This window comes from Misgurnus anguillicaudatus, chromosome 5, assembly GCF_027580225.2.
Source record: "Misgurnus anguillicaudatus chromosome 5, ASM2758022v2, whole genome shotgun sequence".
Lineage (NCBI taxonomy): Eukaryota > Metazoa > Chordata > Actinopteri > Cypriniformes > Cobitidae > Misgurnus > Misgurnus anguillicaudatus.
The window spans coordinates 29,973,528-29,990,653 of NC_073341.2; the positions used below are offsets into that span (position 1 = coordinate 29,973,528).

Sequence of the window (17,126 nt, forward strand, 5' to 3'; positions counted from 1 at the left end):
TAAATGTGATTCTGTCTTAAAGGGGTGGTTCAATAGTATTTTAAGCATTCTGACTTATTAACACAGTTATAGAGTTGTTTCCTCATGCTAAATGTAGGCAAAGTGTCAAAAAAGCAGTTGGGCGTGTTACAGAGTATTTCTGTGCCGAATGCACTTTGCCAGGGTTTCGTACAAGTTTCGGAGAGTTTTTTTTTCGATTACAGGTTCAGCTGACGTTTTAGAGGTTGCTATACGTATCACTTCTTTACATGGACACTTCCCCCGGAAAACCCCGCCCACCCGTCAATCAGCGGGAGACGCTAGAACTTACAAACATCACATCACGCGACACATCTTTGTTTAATTTCAAAACTCAACAATGGCACAAAAGAAGAAGTGTGTTTTTGGATGTAAGGAGAAGAAAGTCAGCCTTATGAAAACAATGGATATAGTTTATTATCTGGGGTAGCAGCGGAGTTTTGCTTGTGTGTTTGATGCGCTGGATTTTCCCAAACGGGTCATGAGTTGCATGCAGTAAGTAAGACTTCTGTCTTATGTTGGAAATAGGCACGTGCATATTATATAAATGACACGAACATGTAGTGAATCATAAGTTATAAATGTTGTATAGTGTTGCATGACTCGTACTCGCTCCTCCCGCATTATAACTCCTCCTTCTTCATTTTTTCGTACGTTATCGGAAAGATTGGGTAAAGCTAATCTTTCTTTTATAAATCGGATTAAAGTAAAGACTCTCCGGAGGTAAAAAGGATGTAATACTGCTCTATAGGTACTCCAGATTAAAATCAGAAATGCAGAAACAGTGTGTGTTACGTGAGCTTTAAGCTGTGTGCACACCGGCAGCAACCAGCAAAAGCGGAGTGACACAATCTGATTTATTTTAATGGAAGCTTGTCGATTTACGGCAATATGAGCCACACCTACCGTTGTCGACAAGAAGTGGGCATGTCCAGATGCAACAAAGTTAAGAACAGTTTACTTTATGCACATGCAAATGACAAGCAACTTTCGGGAGTGGCAACCAATGGAAGTACATCATTTGTCTTTCGTCATTTACTGAAATACGGTAACTCATTTGTTTATAGTTATTAATAGGACAACCAGAATAAGAAACGCCCCCTAGTGACCTCATTGAAACAGACATGCACGCAGTTTTCTATATAAACTCATCCTACATAATGTAAAAAACATTCAGTGAAAATACAACCTTCATATCTTTACTATTGACTAAGTAAGGCTATGCAAAATCAAACTTAATTAGATTATTTGACTTTAATCTGGATTTCACAGACAGGGTACCAAATAGAAGAGAATTTAGAGATTTTGCCATTTGTGTCATTATTCTCTCGCTCACAAACCCTCTCACATATCCCCCAGACCTTGACATGATCTTATTGATCACTCCAAAGAGGATTTTATTCATCAGTTCATCAAGCCAGACATGCATCTCTATTGAGATCCTGCTTGACGAGTATGAAAGAGACGGCCACAGCAGACTGATTGACCCAGAAAAACATCATAATTCATTAATGTGCAGAAAACATATTCAGACGTCCCTGTCTGGCCAAACCTAGAAACTCAATATCTCAGTCAGACAGAGAGCAAAAATGTCAGTACCAGCACGTTAACTTAATACAAATAACCAAGTGCTTTCAGCTGCTGGTAATATACTGCCATTTGCACAATAGTGACAGGCAAAATTTACGTCTGACGCATGCTGGAAAGATTAAGTTGAAATTGAGGTTTCGTGATTGTAGCGCATGCAGATGTCGCACATTGCAATTGGCTAGACTAATAGCAAGGTGTCGATTTCTGAATTTATAACCCACGTCTGAATATTTTTTTATGATTTCATTTGAGAGTTCTCTCATTTCGGCCCTAAATCGAGGCTATTAATTTTCCAGCTAACTTCCTGTTATAGTGTAGCATTGTAATGCAGTTTGTGCGTCGACACACTTCCATGATCCTGCATACTTGTTTGATAATTAAACACAGCTGAACGGGCCTTCATCTGCATTCTCATTAGACTCTGTCGGCAATGATTGAGAGAAGCTATGTTGAAAAACTATGCGCTAATTGACTGCAATTGATTGTGGCTGTCTAGGCGGCGCCTGCCGAATATGGAAAAGGTGAGCATGCAACAATAGGGAACAGTGCCGTAGCAGTCGGATAAGGCTCGACTCCTGTGGGGCGGCTCATATCCTGTGTTCGCCCTCCTCTCAACACCCCTCATTATTTTAAACAGTACCTTCTATTTAGTTTCATGTTAATCATCGTCAAGCGTTGTGGATTATAGCGTGCACAATTATGTTGGAATTAGAAACCCTGAACCGGTGCCAGGAAGCCTTTCACCTTATTGGAATGATATAGAGCAGCTCGCTTTTATTGAAAATTATAGAAAGCTAATTGAGAACACATGCGGCTGTCCGTAAACCTGCAGGCTGTATATTGATCTGAAAGTTTGGCTTTTAAATGTAAGCTAAGAAGCCCTAAACGTCTTTGCCACCAACTTTTTGTAAACACCCTGCTTGAAACCAGACGGGTTAAACAAATTTGCAGATTTTTCTTGGCTGCTTTTTATGAAAACCTGCTGAAAAGACCAGCGTAGGTTTCCAATTTACATTTATACACTCTTTTATCCAAAATGACTTGCAGTACAGTGTGTTTAAGTTACAATGTTCATTTTCTCAGAACGTTCCCTGGGAATTCAATCCAAATGCTATACTAGTTGATCGACCAATAATTTTTAAAAAGGATACTGGATAAAAAAAACAGACATAACACTCAAAAGTGAAACAGTGATGGAATTTATTACAAAAGTAATAAAACAACAGCACTGAACCATGAAAATGTGCTAAATGAAAGAAATATAAATAAAAGTGAATTCATTCTTATATTAAGTATTTAGGTAAATACTTTTGTGAAATACTCCCACTGGTAATATTGAAATTATATAAATGTATATTATATGTGTAGTCTTGTACTTTATTTGCTTCTGTTTTAACACTTAATGATTATCTAATTAAAATAACAAAAGATGTATTGCAGTAATGATAAAAAAGAACTGAAATCAGATTTTGATTCGTTGAATATAGTAATGTAGCCGACAGCGCAATATAGTTTGCTTTCTCTCTTATTAACTTATTAATCATGGATAAAAGTAACCAGCTGGATAAATAAACTAATGCAAATTGATGCAATAATCGTGACATTACACATTTGGGTTGTATTTATCTGCATGTATTTTTGTGTAACTGTTTAAGGTACTACTAATGTTAGCCAGCCTACTGTACATTCACACAGGGCGTAAGAGTTAATGCTTCTCATTTTCGTTTAATGGGTGACGTCATGCGTTGCCGAACTGAATTGTGGATCCGTCAACGTCGTGTCACTTCAGTTGCTCGCAGCAGAAGTTGAATATTTCACAACTTTTCAAGCGCCAACGTGTGCGTCAGCCAATCAGATCGGCTTATGCAAATAACCCAGTGCGAGCCAGCCAATTACGATTATGCAAGACCGTAGCATGTGTTGTGGCACTGTAATTGGTTGTTGTCCATGCTTCAGACAAGCCTTCCATAAAGAGTTTACACTTTCACCCTGTGTGAATGTACCATAGACTGTAAAAAAAGATGGATGACGCAACGTCACCTCCCTCCATTGCAATGAATTGAAGCCAAAATGTCCAACCATGGGCGCCGGCATGTTACGTAAAAACGTCAGTTTGGAGCAAAGGCATGCGCAGAAGGGATCGTCCGTGGAGCCAGAGGCGGAGCCGCGGTATCAAACTTCTGTCAAAACGCTTGCTCGCCCAATTCAACCACGCCAATCATAAAGACACACCCCGTTTCTATAGTATCAAGTTACTAGCTAAAATAAGACATATCACAAAAAAGAACAATTGAACATATCAGTGTGCAATTAACTACCTGAAAGGATCAAAACCATCTTTTGGAAACTGTATTGAAAGTGAAAAATATTGTTTTTATTTAGAGCAGAGTCCCATTCGTTTGAATGGAGAGGGCGGGGTTTATGACTTGTACTGCAGCCAGCCACCAGGGGGCGATCAAAGAGCCAGAGTCTACACTTTCCAAGACTCATGAGGCACACCCGGAATGTACCGTTAGGTTCCTGCGATTGTTTCGCTAATGCAGCATTCACTTGGTATTAATTCCTTTTTAACCCTTTTCCCGCCAGCGGGGTTTTTTTTTTAGTTACCAGCCAATGCCAGCATTTTTCATAAGTTTCACAAAAGTTTAATGCCTTCCAGAAAATATTCTTCTTTAAATATATAAACATACAATATATCAAATGAACAGTCCCTCTGCTTTTAAACAAAACAGATCAGAGATCAGATTAAAGGCGGAGTCCACGATGTTTGAAAGCCAATGTTGATATTTGAAATCACCTAAACAAACACGACCCTACCCCAATAGAATCTGGACCTTCTGTTGATAGACCCGCCCCACACATACGCAACCCAGGCAACGATGACGGTTAGTAGACACGCTCCTTACTGCTGATTGGCTAATAGTGTGTTTTGGTAGTCGGCCCGTCTCCTTTTCCAAAGCGTTTTTCAAACATCGTGGACTCCGCCTTTAAGAGCGATCCTCAAAACTTACACGGACATACTGGTTTTATAAATTGTGGAAGAACGCCACCTGGTGGATAATAGCGGTATTGCGGAATGACGGAAATACTCGTCATTGGCAGGGAAGCGTTTTCTCTTAATTGACGGGGAAAGAGTTAATGATATGAAGCAGCAGACGCAACTCGGAACAACCATATTCTTGAATTTCTGCTGATAGCTGATTGTCCCACCAATGAACTATTGATTAATCGTTCTTCCTCTAGTTGAGGTACAGTAGTGCTGGTTATTTCTGTTTTGCTGAATTAACCGGAGCAACTTTTAGTAAACCAGCATTGCCTTGATATTCATCAGTGTACAAATGTTGGTTACCAGCTTTCTGAAAACGTTTGAGGCTTTATATGTAAGCTACCTATAAGAAAAATCACAAATTATATTTCTTCTTTATTCCTCCTAGACATTAGTGAGATAAAATAGAAAACAAATCTCTGCATCTCAGATATTTCTCTTGAGAAAAACACCCAGAAATCTCACAAATGTCTCCATAAGAGTTTCAGAAGATGCTCGGAAATTTTGTGCAATCAAAAGTCATTATCATTGAGCGTTTTAACATGAACTCAAATATTTCTTTATAAATTTACCCAAATCCATATTAGCTTTTACAATCTTCATAAAATCATCTGCATTTAAACGATTGCATCATTCTTATTTCTCCTAAGCAATTTTAGGAGAAACATCTGAGACCAAGTTGATACTTAAATGAAACCATGCATCACATCTTCTAAGCGATGAAAGCACAGTAGGGACACCAGCATACCAGTATTGGATACACAATGTATGCCGCTGATCAGCAATGCTGGTCTTTCCAACAGCGTTAACACAAAGAGTAAGAAGTCGAGAGCTAAAGAGTGACAGAGAATAGCCAGCAGTCTTTCAGCAGAAAGAGAAAGGATAAAACAGAGAAGTGTGTGTGTGAGAGAGAGAGAGACAGAGAGAGAGAGAGAGAGAGAGAGAGAATATAATGAGTAAAGCCAGTGAACCATAAGCCAATTCTGACACCGCTACTCACCTCATGCTAACATGAACACACGCACAAACACACAAAGCAGAATGTAATGCAATGTAGAAACTACAGCAAGAATAACACGTTGCATGCGTTACATAAGCCAGCATCTCTTCAGAGCAGATAAGGAGCTGCTTGCTAAACCCCTTTATACCCCATGAAAGAAGGTCGATTAATTAAAAAACCTCAGGAAGGTTAGGAATAAGAAAATCCATATTCCACCTGAGGTTTTTAATGACGAGATCTCAGCCAGAGCCCTGCTAGCATTTCATTAGCAGAGTCTCCGCTTACAGGTTGAAAGAGGAGAGAGAGAGCAAAGAGGAGTGCAGAAGAGTGATACGGGGGAATTAAAGAATAAGGGTACATCCCTGGAGACAGACAGCCGGCGGAAGATGAAAGAACATGGAAGAGATGGGGTTGGGTGGAGGAACAGCAAATGAGAGGGGATGTTCACAGAGATAGATCGACGGATAGACAGGCAACAAACATCAAACTTGGGCATCTGTTAGTGAATAGGCCTATGAACAAAAACTTTTAAAAGCAAGGCAGTTAGTCCCTGGGCTACGAGTCTTATAACACTCGGCCTCCAGGACTTCTCTAATTCAACGCTATTGTTCGTCTGAAATTGGAGCTTCTAGTTCAGGACAGGCTTGTTCTAGTCCGGTTGACTTCCATTAAGCTTTAATAAGTGAATGGGGAAAGTGGGATTCTGTCACACCATCGGGAATGAGGAAAAGAAAGAAACGATGCCCCCCCATCCACTCTCATCTATTTGTTTTGTTTCCCCAAGCCGTCAAGACAAAGCTAAGTGGTTACAAAGACCCGGCATCTATTCATGGCATACATGCACAGTATCTTCTCGCTGTAAAGAGAGACAAACACATTGCAGGCGAGAGAGAGGAGAAGAAAGAAAGAGTAAGAGGTGGCCCTCCAGACAGGCGGATATTTTAATGCATCTCTTTTATTATGGAGAAAGGCCGGTGTGGTAATATTTTTTCGGAAGCACCATCAGGGATGTGCCCAGGAACAAAGCAAGTGTTTGATGTAGGTCATAATTCTGCTTACAAAATAAAGTCCTAGTTTTCCTCGCAGGCCGAGAGTAAATTCGCGTTTCACTGAATTTTTAAATCTGTCTGGATTTGTAACTTTTTCCACACTTGCATCTCATTTATCTTAACTTTCATCGAATACGGTGAAGCCAACTAAATCTTAAAGCAACACTATGTAGTTTTTTGTACCTTTAAATAATGTCTCTAAGATTATTTCAGTGATAGAACAACTTTTACCTGGACAAATTGTACTGTTGCTGCAACCTGAGCAGTCTCCTAGCTGCTACAAGCACACTCTGAAAGTGGCGGTGGAGGGTAGAGCACACAGCCCCCCGCCCCTCCCCCTGCCTGCAGAAGAGTGTCTGATACCAGGCACTGTTGCGCTTTTCAACCACATGGGGGAGCTGTAAGTCATTTTTACATGGAAACTACATAGTGTTGCTTTAATTTATTTTCCACCACCACCAGACTTATTGTTTTAGAAGTTTAAATGTCCATACATATTTATTTTTCAATCTATTTTATTAAGATACAAACAGAAAATACAGGAAATATGTACACACACAAAAATTCAGGATTTAATGTCTTCTTTAGGCATTGTCAGTGTTTAGTGTGACCTCTCTTGGCACTAAACACATCTTGAGCATTTCTGAGCAGAATGAAGTAAAAATACTAATTTCTTTAAAAATAGAAATTAGGATTTAATTTTATTTAGGTTTAAGAGATCTTGCAGTTTCTTGCTATTGCTCAAGTGGAAACTTTACATTTTTATACAGTTTTAAATACTATATACACATTTCCTGTATTTTCTGGATGTATTCTATTAAAGAGACTGAGAAACAATTATATATGATCAATATAACATTGCAAAAACAACATATCTTGTCCAAATCTTGTCCAAGTTGTCCAAATGAAGCCCTTGGCGACATACCTTATAATAAATACATTTATTAGAAATGTACAAAAATCTTCATGAAACATGATTTTTACTTAATATGCTAATGATTTTTGGCATAAAAACCCATACAATGTAGTGTTGACTATTGCTACAAATATACCTGTGTGGTCCAGGTTCACATATAGTAGGTGTAGGGTTATCATATACATTCTTAAAGGATTAGTCCATTTTCTTAAAAGAAAAATCTAGATAATTTACTCACCACCATGTCATCCAAAATGTTGATGTCTTTCTTTGTTCAGTCGAGAAGAAATTATGTTTTTTAAGGAAAACATTCCAGGATTTTTCTCATTTTAATGGACTTTAATGGACCCCAACACTTAACAGTTTTAATGCAGTTTAAATTAGCAGTTTCAAAGGACTCTAAATGATCTCAAAAGAGGCATAAGGGTCTTATCTAGTGAAACGATTGTCATTTTTGTCAATAAAAATAAAAATATGCATTTTTAAACCAAAACTTATTTTATTCCTCGGTCCTTTGACGCGCAACCTCACGTAATACGTCATCACGTCAAGAAGTCGCAGATGACGTAAGCAAAACTACACCCCAGTGTTTACAAGTAAGAAAGAGGACCGTTCCAACGTTGTTGTATGTCAGATGATACTAATTAAAGTCTTTGTGTCACTTTATTGCTTAAAATGGTCCGTAAATGTGCGTTTTTCATATATTTAACACGTGACCTTTCGATGTCATTACGCAATTACGTGAGGTCGCGCTAACTCGTCACACGACCGGAAGAAGACGAGAAGTTGTGGTTTAAAGGTGCATATTTTTTATTTTTCTTGCTAAAAATGACAATCATTTCACTAGATAAGCCTCTTATGTCTTGTTTGGGATCGTTTAGAGTCCTTTGAAGCTGCACTGAAACTGCATTAAAACTGTTAAGTGTTGGGGTCCATTAAAGTCCATTAAAATGAGAAAAATCCTGGAATGTTTTCCTCAAAAAACATAATTTCTTCTCAACTGAACAAAGAAATACATCAACAGATGGATTTTTTTTAAGAAAATGGACTAATCCTTTAAAAAATGTATTTTACACTCAAAGAAAAAAAGTTGTCACTTAGGTGGTACCTTTGTTAATTAAAGAAATGTTAACAGCAATGGATACAGATAAATTTTTTGGTTCCCAAAAAAATGATTCATTCTAAGATTTAGAAAAGCGGTTCTTTGGGCAACCAAAAGTGGTTGTTCTCTGCCCTCACTCTGAAGAACCTTTTGTAGATCCTTTATATTTCAGGGTGTATATAATTTTTTTATGCTCACATATTTGCGCACATGCAGAGTGCATGACAACACTCCCATCAAAGCAAAAAATACAGATAATTTAATCCCGTTCAAATCAGTACATGTATTCACTGACTTCCTATGAGTTTAATTGTAACTCAGACAATTTGGAAAACAAATCCCAACTGAATATGAGTTTTAAAAGTTTTTTTCGGCCCTCAGTGGGTTCTTTGTGGCCTACAACCTAAGCAGAAGCAATAGCAGAGGGCACATTTGAGCCACCCTCCCTCCAGAGATTCTTCAGAAAGGTCACCAAGTGTAGAGCAGTTAAGTCTTCAAGCAATCACACATTGCATTATCTTCTGCCTCTTGCATGTAAACACATGAACATAACCACAGTCTATACAACTACATCATCCCAGCATCCCACCCAATTCACCACATCCTTCCAGACCCCGGGACCTCTGCTCCCCTGTGCTCCGCATGAATGCCCAGTGGGCTGCGAGACGGTAAACAAGAGATGTTTTAGTCACTGGTTTGTAAAGTTAACCGCCCTGTGCCAACAATGTTTATCCAACTTCAAACAGGCATGCAACTGCACCCCACCAGCAGCAGATGAAATATAAATCAAAAAGACTTGGGAAACAAATAGCTTACCACTGTTTATACAGCAAACGGTACACACACCAGATATTTGTCTGCGACTGGATAAATATAATGGTTCCCCACCACCAATAAAACAGGAAAGCTACTGTTTTTGAGTTTTATTGCGAATGGCATCGGGTGGTAGCAGGGTAGCAACAGAAATAACCACAAGAAGAAAGCGTGGAGATGAGCATTGAAAGCATAAACCAGAGTGAAAAGGACAGAAAGATAATAAATACATCCACATGAACACATTGATGGATCCGAGTTGTCATTTCGGTTAATCTAGTCTGTCCTTTCAAAATGGATACCGTAAACATCTATACCATCTATACATATATGCTCTGTCATAGCACATCTCTGTAAAATGATAGCAGTACTCAGCTGACAGATATATTGTAGCTTTAAATTTAACAGGCTCTGTACACACAAGCACCCACACTTATTATGAACTCATTATCATAGCAGCATTTATTGATGGTGTCATCCTTTTTTCTAATTTTATTTGTGCGCTTAAACACACGGCGATGAGTGCACATTAAGGCTGTTTATTTTCACCTGATTGAAATTGTTACCATTAGTCTCTATTGTGATGCATTTGTCAGACAATTAAATTAATTTGTTTCAAGAGCATTTCATCCTTGTTGAATTTTTTCGTGTTGTTCTTGCTGCTGTGGGTTGCTGTGGAAATCAATCCAGTAAATCAAAAATGCATTTTCATGACTTTTGTTGTCTTTATACCATTGCTTACAAAATTTACTTAAAGCAGATGTATACTCAAATGCATAAAATATGTGATTCTGGATCACAAAGAAAGTCTTAAGTAGAATTTGTATCAGTGGCGGCCGGTGACTTCTTTTTTCGAGGGCGCATGATGCGAAGTTCATCACAACATGTATGTAACCCATCATGTGTGTGGTTCGTAATGTCAAAATATGTGTTCGGCGTGTTAAGTGAACCTATGTGCATCACGTGTCTTGTCAAAATAAGTGCCTGCTGCAGACGCGTCTAAATGGTTTATGATAAAAGAGACGCTCGCGTTTGCCAGATACTCGCATAATTTCATGCGTAATCAGAGTTTACTGTTAAGGGAGTGTCTTGCGTGTATTTTGTGAACGTGAGCATCTCTTTTATCATAAACGGCTTTGACACATATGCAACAGGCACTTATTTTGATAAAACACGTGATGCACATGGTTCACATTACGCAACAAACACATATTTTGAAAATACGAGCAACACACATGACACTATTTTTAAACATATTTTGAATTTGCGCCCCTCGGAAGAGCAGTCACGAGCCGCCACTGATGGGTATTATATGTAGCAAAAGCCAAAAATAAATTATGTTTTCGATATATTTTGTTAATTTCCTACTTTAAATACTGTACATCAAAAAATGTATTTATCATAGTAATGTTTTGCTAACAACTTTAAAGGCGCTTTTCTCAATATTTCGATTTTTTTAAACCCTCAGATTTTTAAATAGTTTTTATTGTCCTATCCACCTGTTTCTTGACGTAAATGTGGGCGCCGCCATTTTTAAGCTTTCCTGTTTATGACCTGTTTTAGAACCCGCTTAATCTCCTTATCCGTTTTTATGTGTATATATACATATATACCTCCCAAGGGTTTTTCCCTCCCAGGACTTTTTTTTATTTCCTTGGCTAAACAGCCCGGGGTTTTTTTCTCCTAGGGGGTTTTTTACCCCGGGGAGGCAGCCTTCTTGGGCTTAACTTAGCTTCCTCTTCTAGGCGTTACATTAGTAATACGCTCGCTTATAATGTCAAGTTATAGCCGCAGCAAATTTGACTGCTTATGCTATCGTGTATTATGTTGTGCTATCTGTCGTTTTTCTGTGCTTTTACTGCTTCTATTAATGTAAAGCTGCTTTGAAACAATTAAGTATTGTGAAAAGCGCTATATAAATAAAATTGAATTGAATTGAATTGAATTGAATTGAATTGAATTGAATTGAACCTCCGGTGAGCCACTAAAGCTAATGGTAGTCTATTGCAAAGGACACAAGTGTGCCGTTTTGACTGGCTGTTTAATGTTTACTATGAAATCCAGGAAGACCGACATAATTTGGGCAGTTAGGGGTTGCCATAATAGCTAATACAAATGCAGTTAATTTCTACAAAACATTTGTGTTAACCATAATCCATGCACAAGAACTGAATGTGTATGCGGCGCACATGCACTCATGATCTGTATTTACATATCCATCCAGTAAAACCTTTCATAGAAACAGCTAGTAAACAATAAATACAATAATTGTTTAAAAACAACTAATATTATGCTGATAAAAATATGCTGATTTATTTATTTTGCTACTATATATTATAAAAAAAAATGTGATTACAGTACAGAATATATACGACATTATCTGCTTAGTTAATGTTTATAATAGTTCATAATGTGTTTGCGCGTACTTTTGTTAGGTTTTAAATGAAAAGCAAATACTTTAAAAAGTAAGCAAAAAATTTCATAAGCTTATGTCTCCACCTAGTGCGTAAGAAGCGATGTAATAATATTTTCATAAAACGAAAGCAATACTCAATACATGTAGTAGTTTAATATGTTTATTATGGTTTGTTCAAATAACTTACAATGTGTTGAATGAGAAAGATACTGCTGACTGTGTCGGACCGCGTGAAGCTCGACGTGTCGCCATAAACAAGTCCATTTGCCGTTTAAAAAACCTCATACCAGAGGGACAGTTGTGACATTTTAAACCAGCCCCTGAAAAGTTAAAAACACAAAGTCTTTCATGTACAAACACTCGACTGACTTTCCCATTGTAAAGATACTGGTATGTCTCTGTGCTTTAATATTTGCGCATTGAAGACCTGTCATCTCCGATCAACAACGCGAAATGATTGAATATATTTTCATATATCAAGCCACTTCTTAATTTCATCCTCACACTGGTTCATACATGGCAGGTGTATTGAATATTAACTGTTTAAATCATGTTTTATGCGTGCTCCCACTACACTGTTTTCTACCGGCTGGATATTGGGCCGGGAGTCTCGCACAGGAAGGGAAATATGTCACATCACTTACATACCAAACATCAATAGAAAGCTTTTTTATTCAGATAATGTATAAATGTCAATTTCACAAAAATGGACCCTTATGGCTGGTTTTGTGGTCCATCTTTGACATGGCCTTGCTCAGTCAGTATTAAATATATCATTGTTACATTTTCCCTGAATGTTCTTTATATTATGTAGGGTGATTTTATTTTGAAAACACTTTTGCTTGGCTCATGACTCAGCTTGCACTACACAGATTGTTTTCTAATCAAATGCACCTTACAGTATGTGGTTATTTTCCCTAAAACATATCAAATAAAACATCATTGGTGATGTAACTACACCCTATTGGTTTTCTTTTTTGTTTATATGTGTGGAGCCTTTCAGCTAATGCATTCCATTGCTACTCCTCCCCAGTAAATTTGAAAGTTTAGCAAACATTTATAAGACACGCCTGCGGTCCTTCTGATGAAACAGATGTCTGGAGGGGAAGCTTCTGCAATAACTCTTTCACCATCTTGTTTAAAATATAGATTCAGTGCAGTTTTATCGATAACACTCCTTGGTGCTTGTACTCCACCGACGAAAATGCCTCCTGATATTTTCCCAATTGATCTATTGCAGCTGAGGTTTAATGCTCCCCTGTTTCCTCGTCATCAATAATTCATTACGGCTTCTTTTAAGAACTTAAATCTTTTGTCTTTTAAGGGCAAAGTGAATGGTATCCATCGCTCTCATCTGTCTTTAATCTGTCTGTGTGTGAATTTGCAGTGCATAGACACCCAGGGCACTTTATAATTGGTAAATAAAACTTAAAAGCTTGAACATTTGTCACAATTATTCACAGCTTGAAAAGTAATCATCCAAAACACATCATTTACTGTATGATAGATACTTTAAATCTGGTTGAAAGTTATTACAGCTGTTGATATCACCATCCAGCATTGGGTAATGAGTGCAATTAGTCTGAAATTTTCGACGTTCTTCTACCCCAATAGAAAAAACCTTCAAAGGTTATGTTACTTTGTGCCGATTTGCTAATTATGAATGCCCTCTTTATTCACAAAATGCTTTCCTTTTCTGTGTGTGATTAGGTCTCCTACCAGAGACTTTCATAGAGGAACCAGATGGCTTGGTGTCTGTAAACCTGCTGGTGGTATCCGCAGTTTCCGCGTTTGCCACCGGGGCGGCGCTCTCAGGTCTGATGGTGTGTTGGATAATGAGCCTCAAGCTCCGCCAGCGATCCAGAGGAGGTGGATCTGGCTTGGGGAGTCGCCGGAAGAGTGACAAGGAGCAGAGCATGCTAGGACACGGACGCAGCGGTTCCATAATCAGCGTGACACGAATCAGCGGCGTCGATCGACCTCGCTCACAAGTGGAGAATATGTTCTCCAACGGCTGGCCAAAGTCTGGAGACATAGACACAGGACTTCCTACACCGGAGCAGACTCCTCTACAGCAAAAACGACCCACTCCTAATGTTCACCTCACAGACTGCGATTGGGACCAGACCCATACTTTCCTCGCCCAAACAGGAACGCCTAACTCTGCTGTCATATACCTGAGCTCCAAATACTTGCAAGGTGGGCGCCAAGAGGGATCGGGTGACATGCCATCTCGCTATCTCATTCTTTCCCACCCGCCCAGTCAGCGGGAACAGGGTGGGCGGGTATCCGCCCCAACAACCCGCAACTCTGCAGGCGAGTACAACTATCCGGCCACCCCTCAGGACTCACCTGACCGTAGGAGGGTGGTGTCTGCTCCGACCACGCAGACGGACTATGGCGAAAACGTGCGTTGGTCCCGTGACGAGTTAAATTTGAATAGCAACAACGCAACGCCCTCCAGCCACCACCCCTCTCCGATTCAGCCACGCACTAACGCTGCGTTAGTGCGACCGACCCACCATACCCAACGGGGACTCGGTGAGCTTCAAGACTATAGCCACCTTCTGGTGAAAAGCGTAAATGAGCGGAACCCTAACGGACAGTGAATAGTCCTATTCGGACCCTTCGGTAACTTATCCCCAAGACAGACTCAGACAAGACTCTCCTTTTGTAATCCTGCCCCACCTGTCCTCACTCACTGCCATCCAGTGTCTTTTAAACCCCATGAATGGCTGAGCTCTAGGACTGCAGATGTTATCAATCGGCCAGAGTGAGTGAGAACAAGAGTGTTAGCTAATGGCTGACGGCCATTAGCGGCACGATGCCATTTAGCACGTTAGCACATTAGCGTCTTCTATCCAATAAAACGGATTGCTTGGGAATAACAGAGGTGTTGGCCGATGATACGCAACATAATCATAATCCTACAAACGGCTACGTTGACTGTTTAGCGAAAACAGAAGTAGTCGCGGATCGTCTCTCCGTGTAGCCCTGTGAACCATCCGGTGGATGTGACCCGTTTCGTTTTCACCTTCCGTGGGACTGTGTATGTCCCGGCTCAATCTTCCTCACGTTTGTTAGATTTGGTGCGAGTGTGTGTGTGAGCCACTGCAAAACATGAAAAATGTGTTTATCGGCCGAGTTAATGTGAACACACGGTCGACTGACACTGGACTTTCATAAGTGAATCTGATGTCAATTGACTGAATCCTCTTCCCCTAACCCACTATTAAGTGTCAGGAAGCAATCAAGACAACTGCCATGTGACTTTATCTAAAGATCTGTGTGCTGTTATATCAGATGTGACTGGGTGAGGAACAACATTAGCCAAAAGTCATGGAAGAATCGACCCATGCTTAAAGGACACCAGCGCTACAGAAGCACTGTGGAAAAGACTTTTATTGTGTATAGGAACATACAGTATGTTGTTTGGGTGGACCCATTTGTTTTGGTTTTAATATATATATATTAATATTATATGGATTCCAAAACTAAAAAGGTTTTTGGTGTTTTTTTATTTTGTATTGTGTTTTTATATCTACCTTTAAATTTTGCAAAGCATATGAAGCTCTTTCTCTTCACTCTTTCTCTCTCTCTTTATTTCTGTGTGTCATGGTTTTTTTACATGCATACATTTCTTTAAGAGAAGTTAGTGCAAATTACTGAAACACTTTCTCTGTTTCTATCTTTTCCCTCTCCCTGCTGTCCATTGACTAGTATGTAAGCGTGGTTGTCTGGGCCGAGTTGGGCCGCTAGGGAGCTGCATTCAGAACGTATCTGTGACACTGAGACTCTTTGTGCAGCCCAGCCAGAGAAGACCATCCCAACAAATAGCCGTTAAGGAGTCATGGCCTCATAGAGACCATCAGCCCGGTCTAGGAGAATGTCAATGAGATGCCAAACAGATCGGACCCCTCTGGGTCCCCACTCGCTGACGGCCTTCAGAAAGCACACAAAATCATGGGATGGATTAATACAATGTTACATTTAAAAGAAATCTAACTCAAAAAGCACCCAGTGGCTCTGTGCCCACTTCAACCGTCGTTCAGTCTCTTTTGGCCCTCTTTGGATTGGTGTTTGTTTGTTTTTAGAGTTGCAAACCCCTCATGATGCGTGAAAGAAATAGTGAAAAATTTTATTTATTCACTTCTCAGTCTCTGCTTTCAATACAGCATTACACCAGTGTCTCCACTAGAGGGCAGTCATGCACGTTAATAAGGCAGGGTGTGCTGCTCAACATTTACACTGGTGCATTTGGCAGATGCTTTTATCCAAAGTGACTTCCAGTGCATTTGAGATATACATCACTATGTGTGTTCCCTGGGATCGAACCCATCGACTTAGTAAAGCATTGCATTAGCAATGTCTAAGTGAGCTTCAGAAATGCGCTTAATGCATGAGTGGTTAAGTGTCAGCACATAATCTTTGTTAAGGCTCCACAGGCAATAAGCAAAAACACTCTTAAAGGGATAGTGCACCCAAAAATTAAAAATCTGTCATCATTTACTCACTTTTATGTTGTTACAAATACAAACCTGTATTAATTTCTTTGTTTGGATGAGCATGAGGGAGGATGTTTGTAACCAAACCGATCATGAACCCCAGAAAAAAGAATACTATGGAAGTGAATGGGGCTTGCGAGTGGTTTGGTTGCAAGCATCTTCCTTCGTGCTCTTCAGAACAATGAAATTTATACATGTTTTAGTGCTGGGCAAAGATTAATCATGATTAATCGCATACAAAATAAAAGTTATTTTTCGCATAATATATGTGTGAAAAATACATATATTTTTCACACATATATTTTTTTATTTATATATATATTTTTAAAATGTATTTATAATATAGAATATATAAAAATATTAGGGCTGGGAAAAGATTAATCGCAATTAATCGCATCCAAAATAAAAGTGATTTTTGGCATAATATATGAGTGTGTGCTGTGTGTAATTATTATGTACATATAAATACACACAAATTCATGTATTTAAGAAACATTTACATGTGTATATATATTTATTTATATTTTTATATATTCTATATTATATATAAATTTAAAAAAATGATATAAATAAAAATCTGACATGAATATATGTATGTGTGTGTGGTTAAATATACACAATAATTACACACAGTAAACACACACATATATTATGCAAAAATAACTTTTATT

The 17,126-nt window shown here is 38.8% G+C and overlaps 1 protein-coding gene across 5 annotated transcripts in view; it reads left to right on the forward strand.

Annotated features, from left to right (window-relative positions):
* sema6bb (sema domain, transmembrane domain (TM), and cytoplasmic domain, (semaphorin) 6Bb) overlaps window positions 1-16,114 on the forward strand; it is a 161,041-nt gene extending 144,927 nt beyond the window's left edge. For all 5 annotated transcript variants that reach the window (XM_073867958.1, XM_073867957.1, XM_055167388.2 and 2 more), the window contains one exon: window positions 13,661-16,114. In XM_073867958.1, the coding sequence (XP_073724059.1) occupies window positions 13,661-14,559 (899 nt within the window). In that variant the 3' untranslated portion in view covers window positions 14,560-16,114. The remainder of the gene's footprint in view (window positions 1-13,660) is intronic.
* Window positions 16,115-17,126: the final 1,012 nt, after the last annotated feature.